General features: G+C 40.6%; 1 protein-coding gene across 1 annotated transcript in view; it reads right to left on the bottom strand.

Annotated features, from left to right (window-relative positions):
- The window catches only part of SLC24A3 (solute carrier family 24 member 3), a 630513-nt gene that overhangs the window by 528262 nt on the left and 79840 nt on the right, over positions 1-22411 (bottom strand). The window contains exon 2 of the mRNA XM_007525384.3: positions 19263-19391. Within this exon, the coding sequence (XP_007525446.3) occupies positions 19263-19391 (129 nt within the window). The remainder of the gene's footprint in view (positions 1-19262; positions 19392-22411) is intronic.

Raw genomic sequence — 22411 nt, 5'->3', positions numbered from 1 at the left:
TGGCAGAAGATTCCATAGGTGACCTTCATTATTAGACAAAAAAATATTTCAAGTTTAAGACATGTACAGAAGTCTAAGTAATAGAATGCCATGTTCATGTGTGTCTGTCTATCTATCACTGGCCCCATGGATTCCATGGGGTCATCTCTCCCCAAGGCTTATTCCCTAGGGATGTGACACCCATGGCAGTGTTGATCCCCAGGAGTCTGATCTCATCCCACACAGGTCTTCTGTGAACAAATATTTCAGGCAGTCCAAACAGGAAGAATTAAATTTAGAAATACGACTGTTGCTTTGCATTCAAAAAAGAAAGAAAAATAACTCATCAGGTCTTAAAATTGTGACAGGGTCAAAATATCCTGGTCCAAGTTTTGAGGGTGTGGGCTAGTTATGAAGCCAAAGCATTTGCAGATGCCTAAGAATAAACCTTTCATCACTACTGCCCTCTCCTTTCACAATCCCATCCTCTCTAGAAAAACTTTTTTTCTCTGTTTTTGTTTGACAAATTAGCATGCTTTCATAAGGTTGTTTCCCCTGTAAAATGCTTTTCCACTGTCTTTTAAATGAGGTGTCTTCCTCCTCATGGTCTTCTTTCTTTCTAAAAATTAAAAGGTAGATTTTCTTATTTATTTATGAGAGCAAGAAAGAAAGCAGAGGCAGACATCAGAGCACCACTCAGGTCTGGTATAAGGTGGTGTCTCTTTGGACATGTAAGCTGGTGATTTTATTTTTCTTTATTGGGAGATTAATGGCTTATAGTACACAGTAAAATATAGTAGCTTGTACATGTATAACATTTCTCACTTTTCCACATAAAATGTCAATCCCTTCTAGGTCCTCCTCTGCCATCATGTTCTAGGACCTGAGCCTTCCCCCATACCCTGCTGCCTTTTACTTTGGTGCAGTACACCAGTAAGCTGGTGATTTAATAAGCCTAGTTTTTAAGAAAAGGAGATGACACACTCAACTTCATTGCACCTCTGCTTTCTGACTGCTTGTCTCATTATGGGGTGTGGAGTCAATTGGACCACCGAAGAGAATCAGATGATGGAAACAGAGGAGAGGAAACAGGGATAAGGTATCTTTAAAGGTCCTAAAAGGACCTTTGTCTAGTGTATCATAGAAAATCTGCAGTAGCAAGCAGACAGGCAGGGGTTGATTCCTCTCATCTTCCTATACTGTTCTTGAAGATGAAGAACTTAAGAAACCACAACTCTAAGTATTTGATTGTTTCTGGTCTGACATCTAGGTCTTTGATCCATTTGGAGTTGATTTTTGTTTCTGGTGAGATAAAGTGGTTCAGTTTCATTCTTCTGCATGTTTCAACCCAGTTTTCCCAGCACCATTTATTAAAGAGAGCCTCCTTTTTCCATTTAATCCTTTGGGCCCCCTTATCAAAGATTAGATGCTCATAGGTGTTGGGATTTACTTCTGGGCTTTCAATTCTGTTCCACTGGTCTGTGTGCCTATTTTTGTTCTAGTACCATGCTGTTTTGATGATGATGGCTTTATAATATAGTTTAAGGTCTGGGAGTGTGATGCCTCCATTTCTGTTTCTTTTCCTTAAGATGGTTTTGGCAATTCTAGGTGTTTTCAGGTTCCAGATAAATGATTGTAGTGTTTGTTCTATTCTCTTAAAGAAGCTTGGTGGAACTTTGATGGGTATTGCATTAAATTTGTATATGGCTCTGAGGAGAATATTCATTTTGATGATATTTATTCTTCCAATCCATGAGCATGGGATATCTTTCCATTTCGTGGTATCAATTTCTATTTCCTTGAGTAGCGACTCATAGTTTTCAGCATACAAGTCTTGCACTTCTTTGGTCAACTTTATTCCTAGGTATTTGATTGATTTTGCTGAAACAGTAAATGGGAGTGATTTCTGGATGTCTTCTTCTTCAGAATTAGTGTTTGCATAAAGAAATGCCACTGATTTTTGTACATTGATTTTGTAGCCTGATACCTTGCTATATTGCCTAATAACTTCCAGTAATTTTCTACTGGATTCTTTAGGTCTTTCTATGTATACTATCATATCATCTGCAAATAGTGAGAGCTTGTTTGGCTTCATATGTTAACTCTCTTTTCAATCACCAGGTTCCAGATGCCACCAGGATGCTGGCCAGGCTTCCCTGGATTGAAGACCCCACCAATGTGTCCTGGAGCTCAGCTTCCCCAGAGACACACCTTACTAGGGAAAGAGAGAGGCAGACTGGGAGTATGGACCGACCAGTCAACGCCCATGTTCAGCGGGGAAGCAATTACAGAAGCCAGACCTTCTACCTTCTGCAACCCTCAACGACCCTGGGTCCATGCTCCCAGAGGGCTAGAGAATGGGAAAGCTATCATGGGAGGGGGTGGGTTATAGAGATTGGGTGGTGGGAATTGTGTGGAGTTGTACCCCTCCTACCTTATGTTTTTGTTCATTAATCCTTTCTTAAATAAAAAATTTAAAAAAAAATAAAAAGAAAAAAAAGAAACCACAACTCTGCAGAATTTGAGGACAGGATAACCAGAATTGCCACATCCCCCCTGCCCCTCTCAATTTTGCTTTGTCCTTTAATATAGGATATCAAGAGGAAAAAAAATTCCAAGAGTGTGGAATTTGAAGAGTTACTACAAGAGCAAACATATTCACAATATATGGGAGTCCTTTGGGAAGAAACATACCAAATCATAAGCAAAATTTAGATAGGTGCTGGAAAGGCCCCACTAAGAGATGATGAGCTGGAAGATAGGAAGATAAAGTTCCAGGAAGCCCAGCTGCTTCTGTGAAAGGCTGGTCAGCCTCAAAGGGGCCCTGGCACTTGTCTCCTTTGCCCACCAACTCAGAAAAAGTGAGCAGTCACCCAGCAGGGCGCACAGGTGGCAGTGCTGTTCACATCTGATTACTGCACAGAGACTGGGACTACAAAGGAAAGTGAAGCCTCAGGGATCGCCCTCCTGGAACACACAGCTCTTTCCCTGAAACACACAGCTAGAATCTCCTTTTATAGCAGGCATGCACACTCTTCTCTAAAAGTTGCTGTTTTCTGTTCAAGAGCTTTTAGAAAATGAAGTTCACCCATCATCTCCTTTACTAAATGATGACAAGTGTGAGGGTGTGAGAAAGATAGCACCTAAGACAAGAGATCGATGTACTTTCTCTGACTCTACAACCTACAAGCCAGAGACACCTGAGATGCATCACTTAGCTGCTCTAAGTCTTCTTTTCTTAAAAATGTAAGGTGATAATGATAATCATCCTCCACATATATATATTATTGGGAACTCAACCCATATATATATTATTGGAAACAGATAAATAAATGGCAACCTAGTCAGGTGTAGAATAGAATACAGCAATTAAAATGTGTAAGGTAGCACATCTACAGGCACTTCAAAAACATGAGTGGAAACAATAATGCAAAACATTAATATGGTAAAATAACATTTATATAAACCGGAAAGCACACCAAGCAATATAACGTACTGCTTGTGCATACAAATACATAAGTTGAAACAACTGAACACACGTTATACATTCCAGAAATAAGATGATATAAGATTTGCTTTGGAGGATAGAAGCAAATAAAGTGAAAGTCAATTTGATCTGCAGTTCTTTATTACTTATAAATGGAAAAATATTGCAAGAAAATTTAAATTTCAGTTTATTAATTCTGAGAGTAAATAAATGGGAGTTTGTTCTATCTTCCCTTTAGCTTTCTATAATGATTTTTGTTTCTCAAAATAAAATATGAATAACAAACTCAAGAGAAGTAATAAAGAATCATTCATGCAATCATTCATCCAACAAAAATTTAAAATCATCAACTATTTGAGAGGTAATTACCATGTCCTGGGTATTTTCTAGACCCTGGGGATATAACAGTGAGCAAAACAGCCCTGGTCCCTGCCCATACAGGGTTTACCACCTGCAGGCAAAGGCTAATACTTATGGAAATCATGAGTCAACTGTAAGACTCCTGCCTGAAGTTCAGCACTGGGAGGAGTATGGTGCTAGGAAGGGGCCTTTTAGGTGTGGCTGGCTTTTAGTGCCAAGTCTCTGGGCACACAAGGACTGCTTAATTCATGCCTGTTAGGAGAATTAAGGAGACCCAGCAGGTAGAGCACTCAGCCCAGCCCAGATTCCAAGGAAACAACCAACAAATACATGGTCCCTTTACTTTGCCCCTGAAAAGAACCCATGGGTTTAAATCCTGGTTTAGGATTGCTGAACTTCTATCTGAAAGGACAGTTAACCATGAATTAACTTGGGTTCAATTTTTTTTTTATTATTAGAGACAGAGAGAAATTGAGAGGGGAGGGGGAGATAGAGAGGGAAAGAGACAGACAGCTATAGCCCTGTTTCACCATTCGTGAAACTTTCCCCTGCAGGTAAAGACCAGGTGCTTGAACTTGGGTCCTTGTGCACTGTAAAATGTGCATTTAACCAGGTGCACCACCACCTGGCCCTGAATTTCTTCTGGGATTATTCAAACACAGTAACAAGAAACCAGTTTTTTTTTATTTGGCCCAGAATGTAGCCAGAATAGTGAAGGGGGTCCCCAAGCCATTCCATACAGGAAGGAAGGGTACAGCTAAAAATCTAAAGAGGCCTGAACAAAAAAAAAGATACTAGTACCTTGAGGTATGCCACATAGAAAAGGAATGAGATTTACTTTGCAGCACTTGGTATGACTATAAGGAAGATTATGTTGGTTCTGCACACCAAAGACACTTCTAGAATGATCTTCCTTTCCCAGGGAATAAAAGTAGGTGGAGAGTGAGTTCCTTGTCACTGAGAATATTCAAGGATGCTCAAAGATAAAATAATACTGTAAAGATAATTCAGACATCACATGATCTTCCAGGTTGTGTGTATATAGAATATCTGAGGGTTTAAAATTTGTAACAGACTTGTGATCTTCAGAGAAGACACAGAGCTGCATTGGTGAGAGTTTCCTGCCCTCTCTGGTAGTTGATTCCTAGTCCTTTACCAGTAACTTTCATTTCTGAAACACCTATGAAGAGTTTCAAAATTTCTCCCACATGGATTTTTTCACATTGGAGTAATTGAGATGCATCAAATTCCAGGTGAGAACTACCTTCCATAGAGTCAGGTTTGGGGCTGAAGATCACTAGGTCTATTTTCTGAAAGCCTATGGAAATCCTATCTACAAAAGAGGAACTCTGGCAGTAATGAAAGCAAGTGGATCCTAAATACCAAGCTACTGGGCTCCCTACTTTAGACGCATTGAGCCACTGTGAAAGATAGAGCCCAATGAGGGACCAAATGGATGCCAAGGGTATGGATTCATTTATTTTTTATCCTGGAGCCAGAGAAGCCAGTGTGCACCCCTAAAATAACACAAGTCGAGGATCAGCCTGCACATATACAGTGACACCACATTTCTCTGTTCCTATCCTGACTTCAAACTGAATCTTCTCCCTGAATTTACCTGAGTTTTCCCAAAGTTCCAGACCCCAGTTCCTAGCTACACTTTCTGTAGACTTTCACTTTAGTTGACTACCCCTGACTCTCCCCATACTCTCTTTTTAAAAAGACTGTATTCATTTATTTATACAAGAGAAATAGAGAAAGATACCAACTCTGGAATCTCCACTCTGGCATCTCAGCATATTGTGGTCTGAGAGACTAAACTTACAAATTCCAATGCCACAGGTATGAAGTCTATATGCTACCTCATTGCCGTCTTCCCAGACAACTTCTATTCTCTTTTCCAGTGTCCCCATGAAGGTAAAACTTTAATCCTCCAATTAAGACAAACAAAAAAAGACCCCAGCTAGCAAAGGTTGTGGTGAGACAGTTTGTTTGGAAAAACATGGATGTCACCCTCCCCAAACAACAGAACATATTCAGAGTTCCACTTAGCAAGGACTAGTCCTTCGCCTTAACCAAGCATGTGTTTGGGAGGAGGATTGTACAGCCCCAGCAAGGAAGAGTGTCAGGCAATATTCCTGGAAATATATTCCCCAACAGAGTGCACAGGCTATTTCCTCAAGAAATCAAATAACTTTCTCCACCTTCTGTGTTCTTCTTTCATTGCTGAGTATGCACTTGCCAAAAAAAAAAAAAAAAAGATTATAAAGTCTTAAGGACAAAGGAGCACTCCTCACTTCTCCCGCCCCACCCCCTTCTCTTCCCAAAACCAAGAACAACTTTACTGAGTTTAATTCGTGGTTCTGTTTTGGTAATAGAAGATGTCTGGCCATTATCTTTAGCCAACCTCCCTTAATCAACTCAAGTTCTTACTAAGTTTCCAGACATCACAAAATTCTCTTTGAAAATTGAACGAAAAGCAATTCTAACAAAAGTGACCCAAATCTATAAGGCATACCCTGGAGAGAAATAGGTTTAACACATAAATATTTAAATGAGCACTTTGTCAAATTGATCTGCATGTTTACAATGTTGATAATAAAATGCTGGATTAAAAAAAAAAAAAAGACCTAAATTTAAGATTCTAGATACATTTGAATGGGGAAACAGGGAACAATTTTTAAAATAAGCAACACATGAAACCGTGGCAGTTACAACAGGGGCACTGACAGGACAGTGATTTCAGATCCACAATAGCAACCAGTGAGAGACTTTGCACCTCTGGAAACTGCTATGTAGAGCTACCAGGCACTGGATTATTTGGTATGAGCCCTGTTAAAGGAAACTTCCTTTGTGAGCCACAAACACAAAATGATTCCTGCAGCCAATGTTCTGCATGAAATTAGGGTCAATGGATAACACCTGTCAGAAGGGTAGGTGCAGCTGTGTTACAACTTTCCTGCCTCTAAATTCAATATTAAATTCTAATTTAATTTGATAAATTGATTCAGTATTTGTGGTTAAAGTGAAGGAGGCAGAGGGAAATGTTATGTTTCTGGAACACAGAAGAACAATCAGCCATAGAACACAGTCACTACTTTACAGATGAGTTAACTGTAATGCAGGTCCAAAGGCCAATCTAGCACCTTAGCTGTCAAAGAGGACAGAATCAAGCCCTGGGGAGTCAGGCAGTAGTGCAGCGGGTTAAGCGCACGTGGCACAAAGCGCAAGGACTGGCGGAAGGATCCGGTTCGAGCCCCCAGCTCCCCACCTGCAGGGGAGACGCTCCACAAGAGGTGAAGCAGGTCTGCAGGTGTCTATCTTTCTCTCACCTTCTCTGTCTTCCCCTCCTCTCTCCATTTCTCTCTGTTCTATCTAACAACGATGACATCAATAACAACAATAATAACTACAACAACAATAAAAAGACGAGGGCAACAAAAGGCAAGATAATTAAAATTTAAAAAAAAAAAAAAAAGAATCAAGCCCAGAACTAGCCTGCTACTTCCTTTCTTCTCACCACTTTTCAGTTCCTCTTACTTCAGCACTCTTAAATACGCTTAGTCTAATGGCCAAGATTCCCATCATTGGCAATTAACCTGTGGATTTTCCAAAGGCAAATCAACAAGACTGTAACATAAGTGGAGTTCCCCTTGTCCAAGAAAGATCTACAAGGAATCTGAAGTTGACACTAATGGGCTGAATGTTTATACAACCAGAACATATGCTTTGAATAAAAAATATTTTGACTTTCCAACTAAGAATTAAAATATTAGTACATGTCAGATGTATTTCTGCTCTCTCCCAATGGTAGAAAATCTCAAGCCTTAATCAATGCATTTCTAACAATCATGATCTCTGACACATAACTGAGCAAAGTCCTGTGGGTGAGACCTTATAGGATCAATACCCATAACTGCTGATGGAACATACATCCACTCACAAGTTGAGCATCTGCTGAGTGCTAAATACATCACATACCTTACTCTGTTGATTTTTCATAGTAACCCTTTCTGTTTGAGCCATGTATTACCACTTCATAGGAAAGGAAACAAAGACTTGGAGATTAATAGAGTTTGCAGGTTAGATGGCTGGTTCAAGGTCCCATAGCTCATGGGGCACAACATCAGGACCCCTTTCTAGCACAAGGGATCCTCACAGCCCTAACTTTACCCAGAAATACATCACAATTATAAGACATGGGCACCTTTTATCTTCTGGTTCCCTCATTGACACCAGCACTGGATGAGTACTCTGAGCACCCATTTACTGACTAAGGAAACAGAAGTTTAAGTGTGTTCATTCTTATTCATTTTTGCTTAGACTTCAGTCCTTGATTCCTTCCAGAGTGCCCTGCATCAGTGACCTGCAATTTATTCTGTCCCCTCTCAGCCCAGAATTCCTGATCCCAATGGATCCTTATAGCCTACAGGAAGCCAGATGGGTGAGTCCTGGGGTCCCACTGCAAACTCAGGCATCCAAGAGCTCAGGAATGTGGAGCCCAAATTGGGTTCTGTACACAAAAAACTTGGCAGGGATGGACAAGTCACTAGGCTGGGCTCATCTCCATCTTATTCTTAGCCAGTTTCTATAAAAAGGTCACTAATCTTTAATGCAGGGATTTTACTGTTCTATTATAGACATTTAAGACAAGTTAATGATTTTAACACTAATTCAGAATCTTCAAAAGTGCCAGGATGTACTTACATATACTCATGATATTCCAAAAAGGAATGTGAGCCCTGCCCTGGGCCTAAATGAGGCCTGTGTCAGGATACACAAACTAAGGGAGTACAGGGTAGGCATCAACCCATTGGCCATGGGGATCCATCAGGTAAGAGGAAGCAATAGACTTGGTGCCTGAAAGCAGACTCAGTGATGCTCAGTCATGCCCCCCACTCAGCCATCCACCACATTGCTCCCCATTATACCTTGGAGTCTATTTTTGCCTGAAAAGGCTATCCTTGATCTCTAAGGAGAAAGGCTGGGCTCTCTCTGGGCTTTATCTTACTCAAAATCTCCAAGTGTCCACACCAAGTCTAAGAGTGTCCCAGTCAGTATTAGAGAGTCACAGGGAGAGCTGGTAAGCACACCAAGGCCCTGCCTTAGGCCCAAAGTCAGTGGATGTGTCATCCAGCCCAGGTTTCTGAGGAGAGAGGATTTGGGTACAAAAGGGAGGATGAACAACAGAAAGCTAGAAGGCATGATTAGATCCACTGATAGAGGCAAGAATATTCTAACTCTCATAAGCACATATTATAAGCATAGCAGGGGTAAACCCCCATCCTGGTGTTTCCAAGGAAAAGAAACACAGGGATCCCCTAGAATGGAATTCAGAAATGAGTATCTGAGGGTCCCAGGCAATTACAGACCTGGCAAATGTACATGTTACAATTTGCAAGGACCTGGACTCAAGCTCCTATCCCCACCTGCGGGGGTGGGGGTGAGGAGTTTCACAAAAGCAGTACTACAGGTACTACAGGTGTCTCTCTTTCCCTCTTCCCTCTTAATTTCTCTGTCTCTACACAATAAATTAACAAATGAATACATAAGGATACTTTTTAAAAAGAAATGAACATCTAAATTGGGAAGACAGCATAATGGCAATGCAAATGTTTTTCATGCCCTAGGTTCAATTCCCAGCACCACCACACAGCAGAACTGAGCCAGTGCTCTGGTAAAAAGAAACAAGAAAAAAAAATCAGAAAGAAAGAAAATGAAATGAGTGTCAGTTGAGTCTTAAATTTGGCTGACACTTCTTTTGCTTGTTTGCTGAGATGCAGGAGGGTTCATAGGTAGAGATGATAGAAGATACCAGGGTTCACAGGCCCTGCTATCCTCTCTCTCTCTTTCTTTATTAATTTTTCTTCTTTGTTCTTATTACTTTATTACTTTTTTTCCTCCAGGGTTATAACTGGGGCTCTGTGCCTACACTACAAATGCACTGTTTCTGATGGTCATTTTTTTCCCATTTTAGTGGATAGGTCAGAAAGAAATTGAGAGAGAAGGGGAAGAGAGATGAGAGAGAAAGAGAGACACCTGCAGACCTTCACCACATGTGAAGTGGCCCCCCTGCAGGTAGGTAGGTCCTTGGGGGCTCGAACCCAGGTCCTTGGGCAGGTCCTTACGCTTAGTACTATGTGTGCTTAACTGGGTGCACCACTACTCAGTGCCCAGCCCTGGTATCTTCTCTCTACTACAATTCCTATGGTCAGTTTTACAGACCAGCTAGTGCACAGGGGTGGTCTTCAATTTGGTTGAAACTTGACATCATTAAAGAACTTTTAAAACATTGGTTTTTTACCTGCAGAGGCTTGGGTTTTCTAGGCCTATGGTGGAATCTGGGTTGAAAAATCCCCCCCATGTGACTCCAATGAGCTAAGTCAGAGCACCTCATGCTTAAGGGTTCTAAGTAAAACCTCAGAGAGCTTATGAAACCAAGATGGTAGGAGTTAAGCAGGTTAAGCGCAGGTGACACTAAGCGCAAGGACTGGTGTAAGGATCCCAGTTCGAGCCCCCAGATCCCCACCTACAGGGTAGTTGCTTCACAAGCAGTGAAGCAGGTCTGCAGGTGTCTATCTTTCTCTCCCCTCTCTGTCTTCCTCTCCTCTCTCCATTTCTCTGTCCTATCCGACAAAGACAACAATAATAATTACAACAATAAAAACAAGGGCAAGAAAAAAGGAATAAATTAAATTAAATAAAACATTTAAAAAAAACCAAGATGGCTGGGCCCACTTCCCAGAGATTCTAGCCTAGTGGGTCTCAGGTAGATTGAGGACATGCTTTTCTGACAAGTTCCCACACAGGGCTCTACAAGCCCTGTGATCTATTTTGCAATTATTCAAATCTCCCATCTTAGAGTGAAAGCTGCTACTCTAATATAGTACATGCATGAGTGTGTGTGGATCTATTCCAATAAAGCTATTTATAGAGACCAGGAGGTGGACACCTGGTAGAATGCACACATTACCTTAAATATGAAACTAGGCTCAAACCCCAGTTCCCCATTTATGGGGATAGAAGCAGAATTCATCAATGCTGTACATGTTTCTCCTCCCCACCCCATTTCTCTTAGAAAAGAAAAAACTAGCTATCAAGGACAGTACAGTTGTGGTACAGGCACCAAACCCCAGTAATAACCCTTGTCACAGTAAATAAACAAACAAACAAATAAATAAATAAATAAATAAATACTATCTTAAATTTGCAAAACCCACTTACAATCCATATTCAGTGAAGGACAACAGGGTTTGCTGCACCCTGTCTTAGGAAAAGATTTAAAACACTAATCCCTAAACCTGTGTCCATATTTACTGCAATGAACTCTCAGTTCTATTACTCAACTCACCTCAGTCTCAGTCTTATTTACCCTCTGAACATCATAATACAGTCATTCCTAACCTTAAGGTACTTTGGTCCAATAGTCAAATATATTCCACTGAGTTAATGGAAGTGAAAATGCTCTAGAAAGTCTTAAGTGCTTTGCAAATAGGCTCACAAAAAGCATTTAAGAGCAGAAATTATCATCCTTCACTCAGGTTCTAGGGAAATTCCAGGAATTCACTGGGTTAGGCTTTCTGGGCTTCTTTAAAAGTACAGGGTTTTCAATAATTCCTCAGTTACAAAAAAAGTCCTAAAGGGTAGTCAAAGCTATAAGTGAAAAGCGGCATTCTTCTTTCCAGAGCTTGAGAATTTAAACTTGCTAGTGTGAAGTAGAAAATCCCTTATTCCCTGTTTCATTCTGTTTGTCTATATAGTAAAAAAGATATTAATCAGGAGAGCCCTCCGTGTGTCTCTTTCCCACAGCTATAAGAATGCTGAGCTACTGCTGAACCACAAAACACAAACTAGTCGTCCTTAAAACAATCTTCATAATCCCACAATGTTCTAACCAACCTCAAAGTGGTACTGTCCCTATGAAATCATCACCATCCCTCTACCCACTACTATATTTCTGGTAATTAAGGCAGTATTCCTACAGTATATTAAGCATATTTAATGGTCTAACTGATTTACAAAGCTTATTTCAGTTAATGACTATCACAACATTGTGAGGTGGGTACATTAATCTGCATTTTGTACGTAGTGAAGTTCAAATAATCTAGCAAGCACGTTTGATATCACATAGGTTGGAAGTGATGGAACTGGGATTTGAGTATTTAATCCAGAACCCAAAATTTTCTACATTTTTTGGCAGTGACTTCATCAGTACTCAAACACTCATTATTTCTCCATGGTTCTTGTATTTATAAAGAAAGAATGCAACTCTTTGCATCTTTGTACCAAAGATATAGACACAAAGGGGACAATTTCTGCCTCAACTGTGGCACTCCCAAGGTGAAAAGAGAATCAAACTGTGTCAACTTAATCAGCTGAGTACTGTGAAGGTCATGTCAGCCACTAAGTCAAGTTCAAGTCATCTAAGTTTGGGTTATGACTTCTCTATGACAGAAAAATAAATATATTGTTTTAATTTGATAGGACAGAGAGAAATTGAGAAGGGGGGAAGGACAGAAAGGGAGATAGAAAGATAAACACCTAGAGGCCTTTTCCCCCCATGCAGGTGGGAACCTAGGGCTTGAACCTTGGGCACAGTAATGTGTGCACTCCACTAGGTGTGCCACCTCCTAGCCCCCAGGAGAACATTTCATTTGTAATAAGGTAAACATAACAGGAAAAATGGTTTTGTTTGTTTTCAAAACCAGGAAAGTTTCTGGAGAAAATACTATATTAGAAAGTTGTTAGAACTTCACCAAACCTGCTTTCTCTTCTTCCAGGACATTTTGCTAATGAACATTCCCCTGGTACCATTGTGGTTAGATTCTATCATGTGATGAACCCCTGCCCAAGGAGATGTGAACACGAATGAGGGTCTAGCTCATAAATAACTCAGATTCAAGCCATTCTCCATGTTTTTCTATAAACACAGAGTAGCACTGTAACCTTGGAAACCAAGTGTGAGGATGAACAAAGCTCAAAATGGAAGGTTTCAGAGTTCATGTACTTTTTTCATACTGCAATAGCCACCCGTGGACCATAACTTTCCATGAGAACAAATTAGATTCTTTTAAACTCCCAATCTGAAAGACTTATCTGTTATAGACATTGCTACACAACCCTATCTGACTCAGTAGATAATTTGATACAAATTAAAAGGCATATCCTAATGTTTCTAGCCTTGTCTAAATAAGAATGTCAACTGCAATTATTTAAATCATCATGAACATTATGACAACTACAACTGCAGAGATAAGTTAATAAATATGTAAGCTGGCATAATACAGATTTTAAGAACTAGAGAGGATGGGAAAATTCTTTCCTAAAACTTAGCTTAAACCAAATGATAAAATACAGAGGTGACTGAAATTTGCCATTCCTAATATTTTGTATATATCTGTTGGACAAAAATATATTATTAATATTAATTACACTTTTTTTCTTACTTTATCAATGTACCTACTAGAGAATTGAATATCACAACTGTAATTTCTGAATTATATATTTCCACTCAACAGAGTAACTATGACATCACACAGAAGTCAGGTTCTCTACTTAATTAACAGTATACATAGAATATCTATTTATGATAACTGGATGGGTGGTCTTACTCTGCTTCTGACAAGTCCTATGACTTTAGTCATGTTATTTACTCCCAATGAGTCTCATTTTTTTTCATGTAAAGAGTGAGAAAGTTAAACTTTTCATGCTTTGTAGATTGGCCATCCACAGTCCTGTAATTATAAACCAGTCAGCCCCACTGTTACATGCCAGGCTAGCATCTCGGGTGGGAGAGATGATTCAGGAACCAAGCTCGTGGTGGTAGCAATACAAATCTTTATTCATGTGGGCACCCCAGAGGCCAGCATGAGTGCAGCGGGTTAAGCCACGTGGAGCAAGCCGCAATGGCCAGAGTCCGCCTCCTCATCTGCATACCTGACCTCCTCTAGGTCAGGACACAGAAGAGAGAGAAAGCAGAAACAGAAGTGGCTTTTATAGGAAAAAAACCAGAAGTGGCAAGTCAGAAACAGAAATGGCTAGGAAAAGGGGTGGAGAAAGGAAAAAAGCACGCTGGGAAGCTTCCTTAGCAACTGTTGCAATGGTTTTAACTGGTGGGATTAATGTTACCCTGCTGGCAGGCCAGGTCTCCAGGTAGAAAGAGGATACATCAATGGGACGGGTGGGGATATTTCAGGCAAAACAATGATTATGTAAATAGGCCACAGTATCAGCAATGGAGCAGGGGGGGTTGGCTTCATGCCTTACAGTTACACTGGAAACTCAAAAGCACTAAGACTACAACACTTTGTTCACAACCTATACCCTGAGCTAATCTGCTTTGCTTGCCAATCTGTGCCACACACAGCTCTCAGACTTATCCATTACTGCTACTTTCATAAGGAGCCTTGACTTCTCTCCTTTGGTCCAATTCATATTCCACTTTTAGACTGTGGTTGTTGACATTTCAGTAAACACCTGATCGAGTCAACATTCCTGGCACACCACTCAGGGCCAGGTCCTACCAACTTCAACTTGGTTCCTAAAAACAGGCTTCATTCCTATCTGCAAGGACTTCAAACCCCACAGAGCCAGGCAGAGGGAGCTAAACCCTTTATCAAAAGAAAGTCTAGAGATCTCAGAGGAGGCCTCTGCCAAAGCTATCATTTTAAATAGCTGCCTTTTCCAAAAGTTTATTTGAAAGAGGCACTTAGGAAAGGCTCGTTTCCTTAAAATATCAAAGAACTAAACACCAAAGTATGGTGGATTTTTCTAGAGACTGACTGCAAAGTGTATAAATAAAATTTTGCTAACTGTACAAATAAATATCACAAAGAATGCATTTCTGCTACAGTTGTCCACCACCCTCAATATTACATTTAGCTAACTTAATTTTCCATGGATCAAATTTATTCAAAGTTAAATTTCTCTTAATAGGTCATCTGAGTAAACAGTTTCAACTGTTATTTGCCAAAAAACAATGTTTCCAGGCTCCAGATGAAATCGGCAGTGTCAGGCTAAGAAAACAAACTTATAAATTCATAGAGGGCTGGAATAATAGAAAAATTGGTGCCCAGAGGTCAGTCTTTTTCAAGCAATTCTGAAGCTGGAAATTACAAATGTCCACCAAAACTATGTTCTTTGAAGGGTATGGGGAAGAATGTCATCTCTTTAAAATCCAAAAATGGACAAAATAATATGTATTTAAAGTGGCAGCTGTCTTATGAGGAATGTGCCATCTCAATGTCACCACACAGGCCACAGACAGCTGCACTTTACAGTGGCCACCTGGCATCTGGGTCTCCTGGTCTCTGGGTCTTGGTTTTCAGAGGAAGCTGGGGGTTGCAGGGTGTGGAGGGATATGGAACTCAGAAGGGAAAGGTGGAGGAGAAGAAAAGGAGGGGAGATAGGAGGGAGGTGGAGAGGGGGAGAGAGAGGGAAAGGAGATTTAAGGTATGACATGGAGTTTTGCAAACACAAAGAAGCTATTAAGGGAAGTAGCAGGGAAATCTTGGGGGTGGAAGTTTCTGTGAATCTCTATTCTTGGCATTACTTGCAACTACTAGATATGCCTGATGGAAAGGAAAAGGGGATAAACCAGTCAGTCACACAACCTATTTTATAGTCTATTTTGTAGGAGAGGAAAAGGACATCTGTGAAGCAACCCAAGGGCACAACATAGACTATAACAATAGAAGTTACTCCATCTCCCATGTATGAATCTGCCTACCTAATGGCACCAAAATCAAAAGTGCCAAGAACATAGTTTGAGAAGCCCTATGACATCATAAGTATCAGTATATATTTTATGAAAAGAGCCAAATTAATTCCTGCCTGTGACTTGACACCATGAGCCACATAACCGCAGCACAGAGTGGTACCTCAAACACTCAGGCTTCTATGTAAGCCACAGTGGGAGTTGGGCGGTAGTGCAGTGGGTTAAGTGCATGTGGTGCAAAGCGCAAGGATCAGTGAAGCAGGTCTGCAGGTGTCTATCTTTCTCTCCCCCTCTGTCTTCCCCTCCTCTCTCCATTTCTCTCTGTCCTATCCAACAACGATGATATCAATAACAACAATAATAACTACAACAATAAAACAAGGGCAACAAAAGGGAATAAATAAATAAAATATAAAAAACCATAAATAACCACAAGCTCAGAGGGAAGCCTGATGCGCCTTCCATCTCTATAACTCCAGGATTACTCTGCTGACACCATCACAAACACCAAGGACTCAGACCTGGAACTGCATCTCACTCCTGCCTGCATTGAAAGTTTATGAGTAGATAGATGCCACAGATAACATCCTCTGCTTTCAAAATCTCTTTGACCCTCTATGAGAAACTGGGCAACCCTTTGGGAATGAATTTAGATTTCATCTAGCTTAGTTCTCTCTTACCTACATTAGAAGATGGAGAAAAGGAATGCCTTTGAGTTTTAATGCTAAATTAAGACTTTATGACTGCTCTGGCTCTCGCCTTTTTTTTTTCCTTCATAAAATATCTGTCCCATCAATATGGAGAAGTAGACTTCTGACAGCTTTATGGAAATAGCATCAACTCAACTGGGGGTCATGTGAGTGTGTGCCAATGGTTTGATCATGTTCTTGTAGAAACAGGATTCCTCTGAGGCATTGTGCTCACTTCTATAGCACTGTGCTCACTACTGAAATGAGATCTTCAAAGCCTGTTTGTATTAAACGACGCTGCCTAAGAACCACTGTCCAAATGGCTGACTGGTAGGACCTGGGACACTTGAGGAAGTGGCTTATCTGAGCCCATCCCTCTCATGAAAAGGGGCTGAAGCATGCAGGTCTGTGATCTACCTGTAACTGAGGGCTGAGTGTTCCCAACAGACTGGGAAACTCATACCTAAATGCCTAATATAGAGCCCCATGCACAGGGCATTAATAGTTCGTATCCGATTGCTACATTAGCCATTCTCACAGCAGTTCTAAAAGGTCAGAATGATTATCTCTGTCCCACAGAGAAGCAGAGGCTTGGAGAACCTGACTATTATAGTCAAAGTCCTTAGCCTTTGAGTCTCAAAACAGTTTCTGACCCAGGTAATTGTGATCCCAATGCCAGGATTAGAGCAGGATTCAGAGATTTCTATATGTACCCTATCTCTGTGAGGACAGAAATACTTTGTGATCTGTCCTGGCCAGCAAGCCGCATGTAACTCCTGGGTATTTGACAAGTGACTAGTACCACTGGAAATCTGAACTTGCAATTTTATTTCATTTGAACTAATTAGATTTTAAATTGCATGGAATGTCCATATTGGACAATACAGTTAGATACATTTTTCATCAAACACATTTCAGGAAACAGAATGACTATTTCAATCTGAGGTGTCAAAAAGAGGTTTTTTGAAAGAAGCTATAATCAGGACTTTGATGTGCTAGGAATGAACAGGACCCTTTTCTGTTTCCAGTAAGATCTTCTTCCCCAAAGAATTTGATTCAGAGCCAAGAGTTGAAGAAAGCAAAGCCAGTCCCTAGGCTCACAGATGAGGAAATAAAGAACGCTCTTCCTGATGCCCTTTCCTCATGTTCTCCCTACCAGGTTGACATGTGCTGGACTTGGGCTCTTTTGAAAAAAGTGGCCATTTTCTTTATGACCTAGGTTCTGAGTCACTTCCTCTCCTGCAGTGGCTCTTAATTCTTCTATACCTGTCGTTCTCACAAAAGCATTTCCTGATTCAGTGAGCAATGCCACTCACAAAGAGATGGCACCACTGCCCCCAAAACACAACCAATGGCCCAGAATGAGTCCAATGCCCATATCACAGAGCTGGTCTCTTGTCTCCTGTCCAACTCCTTTCTTTCCCATACCAAAGGTGATTATGGGCCTCTTTGATACTGTATTTCCTGTCTTAATCCATTCTAATCATGCCCAGCCTATCAGTGGTAGAAAGATATTTAAAAAATAATGCTGACAAGACCATATTAGCAAATAGGATACTGGAAGTGGCCCACACCATCCCTGGCATGCCTTACAATCTCTGAGTATCCATGAGTCTCACCCCTTAATAAAGCACTTGAAAGCCTCATATCCATTTTCATCTCTAGTTCACAGAGCTACTCAGATGCTTCATTAACTTCTAGAATGCTCCCTGTCAGCATTTGCAAACAAATGGACATAGTAACCCTTAAATTCTCCAGCTGGAGAAATATAGATTATGTGGGCTATGGGGGTTGGGGGTTAATTACTATAATTAATTATTCCCACCTCTGCTTGAGAACTGATTGTCAAAATTTTCATTATAGTGGGTATTTTCTACCCACTCACCCCCACAGAAAACGAGAGCAGACACAATTTCACAAAAACACTTTCTGAACTCAAAGGGTTTTTAGGGTACAATGAAAATTATGTATGTCCTTAGAAGATGCCACCAAAAATGAAGCAGGCCTTTGGATGTGAGATCAGCACACAGTGGAATGCCTGGAACAAAAAAATGAAAATAAAAAAAGGATTTAGGGGAAGAAAAATTTCCCACCGGGCAAGGACGAAAAACAGAGAGAAATCAAGTCAGTTAGCTAAGTATGGCTATAGGTCTAATTTATCCCATTGCCTGTCTTACTATATATATAGCCTATGAACTAAAAATGGTTTTCAAATGTTCCAAGTATTGTAAAACACTTCTTTAAATACAACATATGTGTGATATATGACCTGTAAAGCCTAACATATTACAGTCTGAACTTTTTTTGGAGTAAGTTTGCTGACTCCCAGTCTAAACTAGCAGGGGCATTATCCATGCAAAGAAAACCTACCAATTGCTGAAAATTGGTGATCTTGATGTGAGTTTCACTAATTCCTAATCCCATTGACACTCTTTGGCCTGTTGACTCTTAAAGTTTATTATTAGACATAAAATGCCCTATATCTTTCTCAGAAAAGGCAAGAAATATATCAAATATACCAACTGATAAATGAATATTCACTTTTTCTGTGAAAATGAGTATCATAGGTCAGGTTTTGGTTTAAATCCTGTGTTTTTAATGTGACATATATAAGGGTCCCCTCTTTGTAAAAAAAAAAAAAAAAATTGCAACCAGAAAGGATTTCAGGAATCAAAGTGAAGATAATCACAGAACATCCTCACCTAGACTCTTAGTTTTCCCAGTTTCTCAACACCCACATTCTTGGCCAGTACTGATTAGCAGCATTAATGACTTTGACTTACCTTGCCCCAGTCCTCACCACCACCACCACCCCCACCCGCCACTCACACCCAGGAAAAGAAAACAGAGATAGAAGCATGTCTTCACAGGCCCCTGGGTTCTTACCTTTGAGGTATTTAGACACATGCTGTGAAATGTTTGTGTCATGTTTCTAGATTAAAGTCTAAGAAAAAGACCTGACAAAGAGCACTTCTCAGGTACAACTAGAGAAAAGGGCTGCCACTGCCCAGAGTGCAGGCCTCATTATTACCTGGCTCAGTGCAGTTCTTGGTGTTCCAGATGACACCGTCTTCGGAAGTCAGAGTGTCATTCACCTGTAATAACTTCCTCCCAACTGTCCACTGTCGATCTTCTCCTAGGAGGTCCATGAGGTCAAGTTCTGGAAAGAAGAAGATAATAATCACACATCACTCAGAGCTGGAAGATTAGCCTATCTTTCTTTCTTCTTTTCTTTGTGTTCTTTCTTTCTTTCTTCTTTTTTTTTTTTTGTGTGTGTGGAACCATGGACTTGCACATACATGATTCCACCATTTCCAGGTCTCCTTTTCCTGCAGAGTTAAACAAGGGAGTAACACAGTCCCAGAACTTCCCCCTAGTGCCCTAAAATTCCTACATAGTGTTAGGACTTGAACTCGGGCCCTGTGTATATACGGCAAGGCTCTCACCCTATCTGATGAATTATCTCTTCAGTCCTGGGTTAGTCTCTATCAATCCTGTGTAGTTAGTGCCTTCATGCATTATTATTTGCTCAGGAATTACCAATGTACAGTTGACCCTGGAGTAACAGCACAGGTATGGACTAAGGCTCAGTTATATAAGGATCTTTATTCTTAAGTTCCCCATTCATGGATTCAAAAAACTCTGATGTGGAGGGTTAAGTATAAATTACAGGACGATTATGAGCTGTGTGGGAGGTCAGCACCCCTAATCAGTACATGGTTCAAGTGTCAACCATAGCTGTTTTCCCCCAACTTAATTCCAACTACTACAGGCTTTCCACTGGCTGCTAGACCTTCCTGGTGATCCCAGAAGGCACTTGGAGGAGAGAGGGGGACTAAGGAAATGAGATAATAAAGATAATTATGCATTTTCATTTAGTTCACAAAAGAAATAAATTAGAACTCAATCTCTGGAAAGCACAAGTAGCCAGTATAGAAATGCATCTTGGGTCCAGGTGGTGGCACACCTGGCGGATTGCACACATTTCTGTGCACAAAGACCTAGGTTTAAGCCCCTGGTTCCCATCTTGGGAGGGGGGAGCTTCCTTGATTGGTGAAGTAGTGCTGCAGGTCTCAGTTTCTTTCTCTCTTTCCCTCTCTCTCTCTCTCTCTCTCTCTTTCTCTCTCCCCTTAATTCCCTCTACCCTCCCACCCTCTCTACCCTCTCTCTGTTACTGACTCCCTTCCTCCCTTTCTCAGCTCTCTATGTCTCTATCATAAATAAATAAATTAAATAAATAAATAAAACACCTATGGACATCTAATCTTTGATAAGGGGGCCCAAAGGATTAAATGGAAAAAGGAGGCTCTCTTCAATCAATGGTGCTGGGAAAACTGGGTTGTAACATGCAGAAGAATGAAATTGAACCACTTTATCTCACCAGAAACAAAAATCAACTCCAAATGGATCAAAGACCTAGATGTCAGACCAGAAACAATCAAATACTTAGAGGAAAACATTGGTAAAACAGTTTCCCACCTACACGTCAAGGACATCTTTGATGAAATCAAACCCAATTGTAAAGAAGACTAAAGCAGAAACAAACCAATGGGACTACATCAAATTTAAAAGCTTCTGCACATCCAAAGAAACTATCACACAAACAAAGTGACCTGTCAGAGAATGGGAGAAGATCTTCACATGCCATACATCAGACAAGAAACTAATCACCAAAATATATAAAGAGCTCAGCAAACTTAGCACCAAAAAAGCAAATGACCCCATCCAAAAATGGGCAGAGGATATGAACAGAACATTCACTACAGAGGAGATCCAAAAGGCTAACAAACATATGAAAAACTGCTCTAGGTCACTGATTGTCAGAGAAATGCAAATTAAGACAACACTAAGATACCACCTCACTCCTGTAAGAATGGCATACATCAAAAAAGGACAGCAGCAACAAATGCTGGAGAGGTTGTGGGGAAAGAGGAACCCTTTTACATTGCTGGTGGGAATGTAAATTGGTACAGCCTCTGTGGAGAGCAGTCTGGAAAACTCTCAGAAGGCTAGACATGGACCTTCCAGTAATTCCTCTCCTGGGCTTATACCCTAAGGACTCCATAACACCCAACCAAAAAGAGGTGTGTGCTCCTATGTTCATAGCAGCACAATTCATAATAGCTAAAACCTGGAAGCAACCCAGGTGCCCAACAACAGATGAGTGGCTGAGAAAGCTGTGGTATATATACACAATGGAATACTATGCAGCTCTCAAGAACAATGAACCCACCTTCTCTGACCCATCTTGGACAGAGCTAGAAGGAATTAGGTTAAGTGAGCTAAGTCAGAAAGATAAAGATGAATATGGGATGATCCCACTCATCAACAGAAGTTGACTAAGAAGATCTGAAAGGGAAACTAAAAGCAGGACCTGACCAAATTGTAAGTAGGGCACCAAAGTAAAAACCCTGTGGTGAGGGGTAGACATGCAGCTTCCTGGGCCAGTGGGGGGTGTGAGTGGGTGGGAGGGATGGGTCACAGTCTTTTGGGGGTGTTTATGTACACTCCTAGCAAAATGTAGACATATAAATCACTAGTTAATTAATATGAGAGGGGGAAAATCAATTGTATGTCTCAAAGTTTTTCAAAACACAAACTGAATCTTTTTAATATATAGGCTGTGTATTTGATATGCGGACTCTCTCAAAAGCCTAGACCAAGTAGATCAGAAGCATCCAATAGCACAGCTATATACAAGATACTGGGTACTGTACAGCAAACCATAACAAAAGGACTTTTCAAAGTTAACCAATTTCCAAATAATGTGATGATAACATTAACTATCGATTGTCTTTTTGAACCCTAAGACAGCAGGAACCCCACATCTCCACTATAGAGCCCCTACTTCCCCCAGTCCTGGAACCCTTGGATAGGGCCCACTTTCCCGTATGCCTCTCCCAATCCATATCAAATAATATTGCATCCGCCGATCACAACCTAACCAACGCAACAATTGCCACCTCAACATGCTTCACCTCAGACTGTGTCCAGAGACTTCACGTGTGGAATGACAACCCTTCAGCTTCATTACTCGGGTGAGACCTTTCCTTTCATAGTATACTCTAATTTCATCTCAGGTGGTTCACTTTCTAACAAAGTCCCAAAACCTAGATATACACCAGTTTCTGTGAGAGAGAGCATATGTTCATACGTATCCATAAACTACTGCAAAATATA

This window comes from Erinaceus europaeus, chromosome 1 (assembly GCF_950295315.1).
Source record: "Erinaceus europaeus chromosome 1, mEriEur2.1, whole genome shotgun sequence".
NCBI classification, from domain to species: domain Eukaryota; kingdom Metazoa; phylum Chordata; class Mammalia; order Eulipotyphla; family Erinaceidae; genus Erinaceus; species Erinaceus europaeus.
This window is presented reverse-complemented; position numbering and strand designations above follow the sequence as displayed.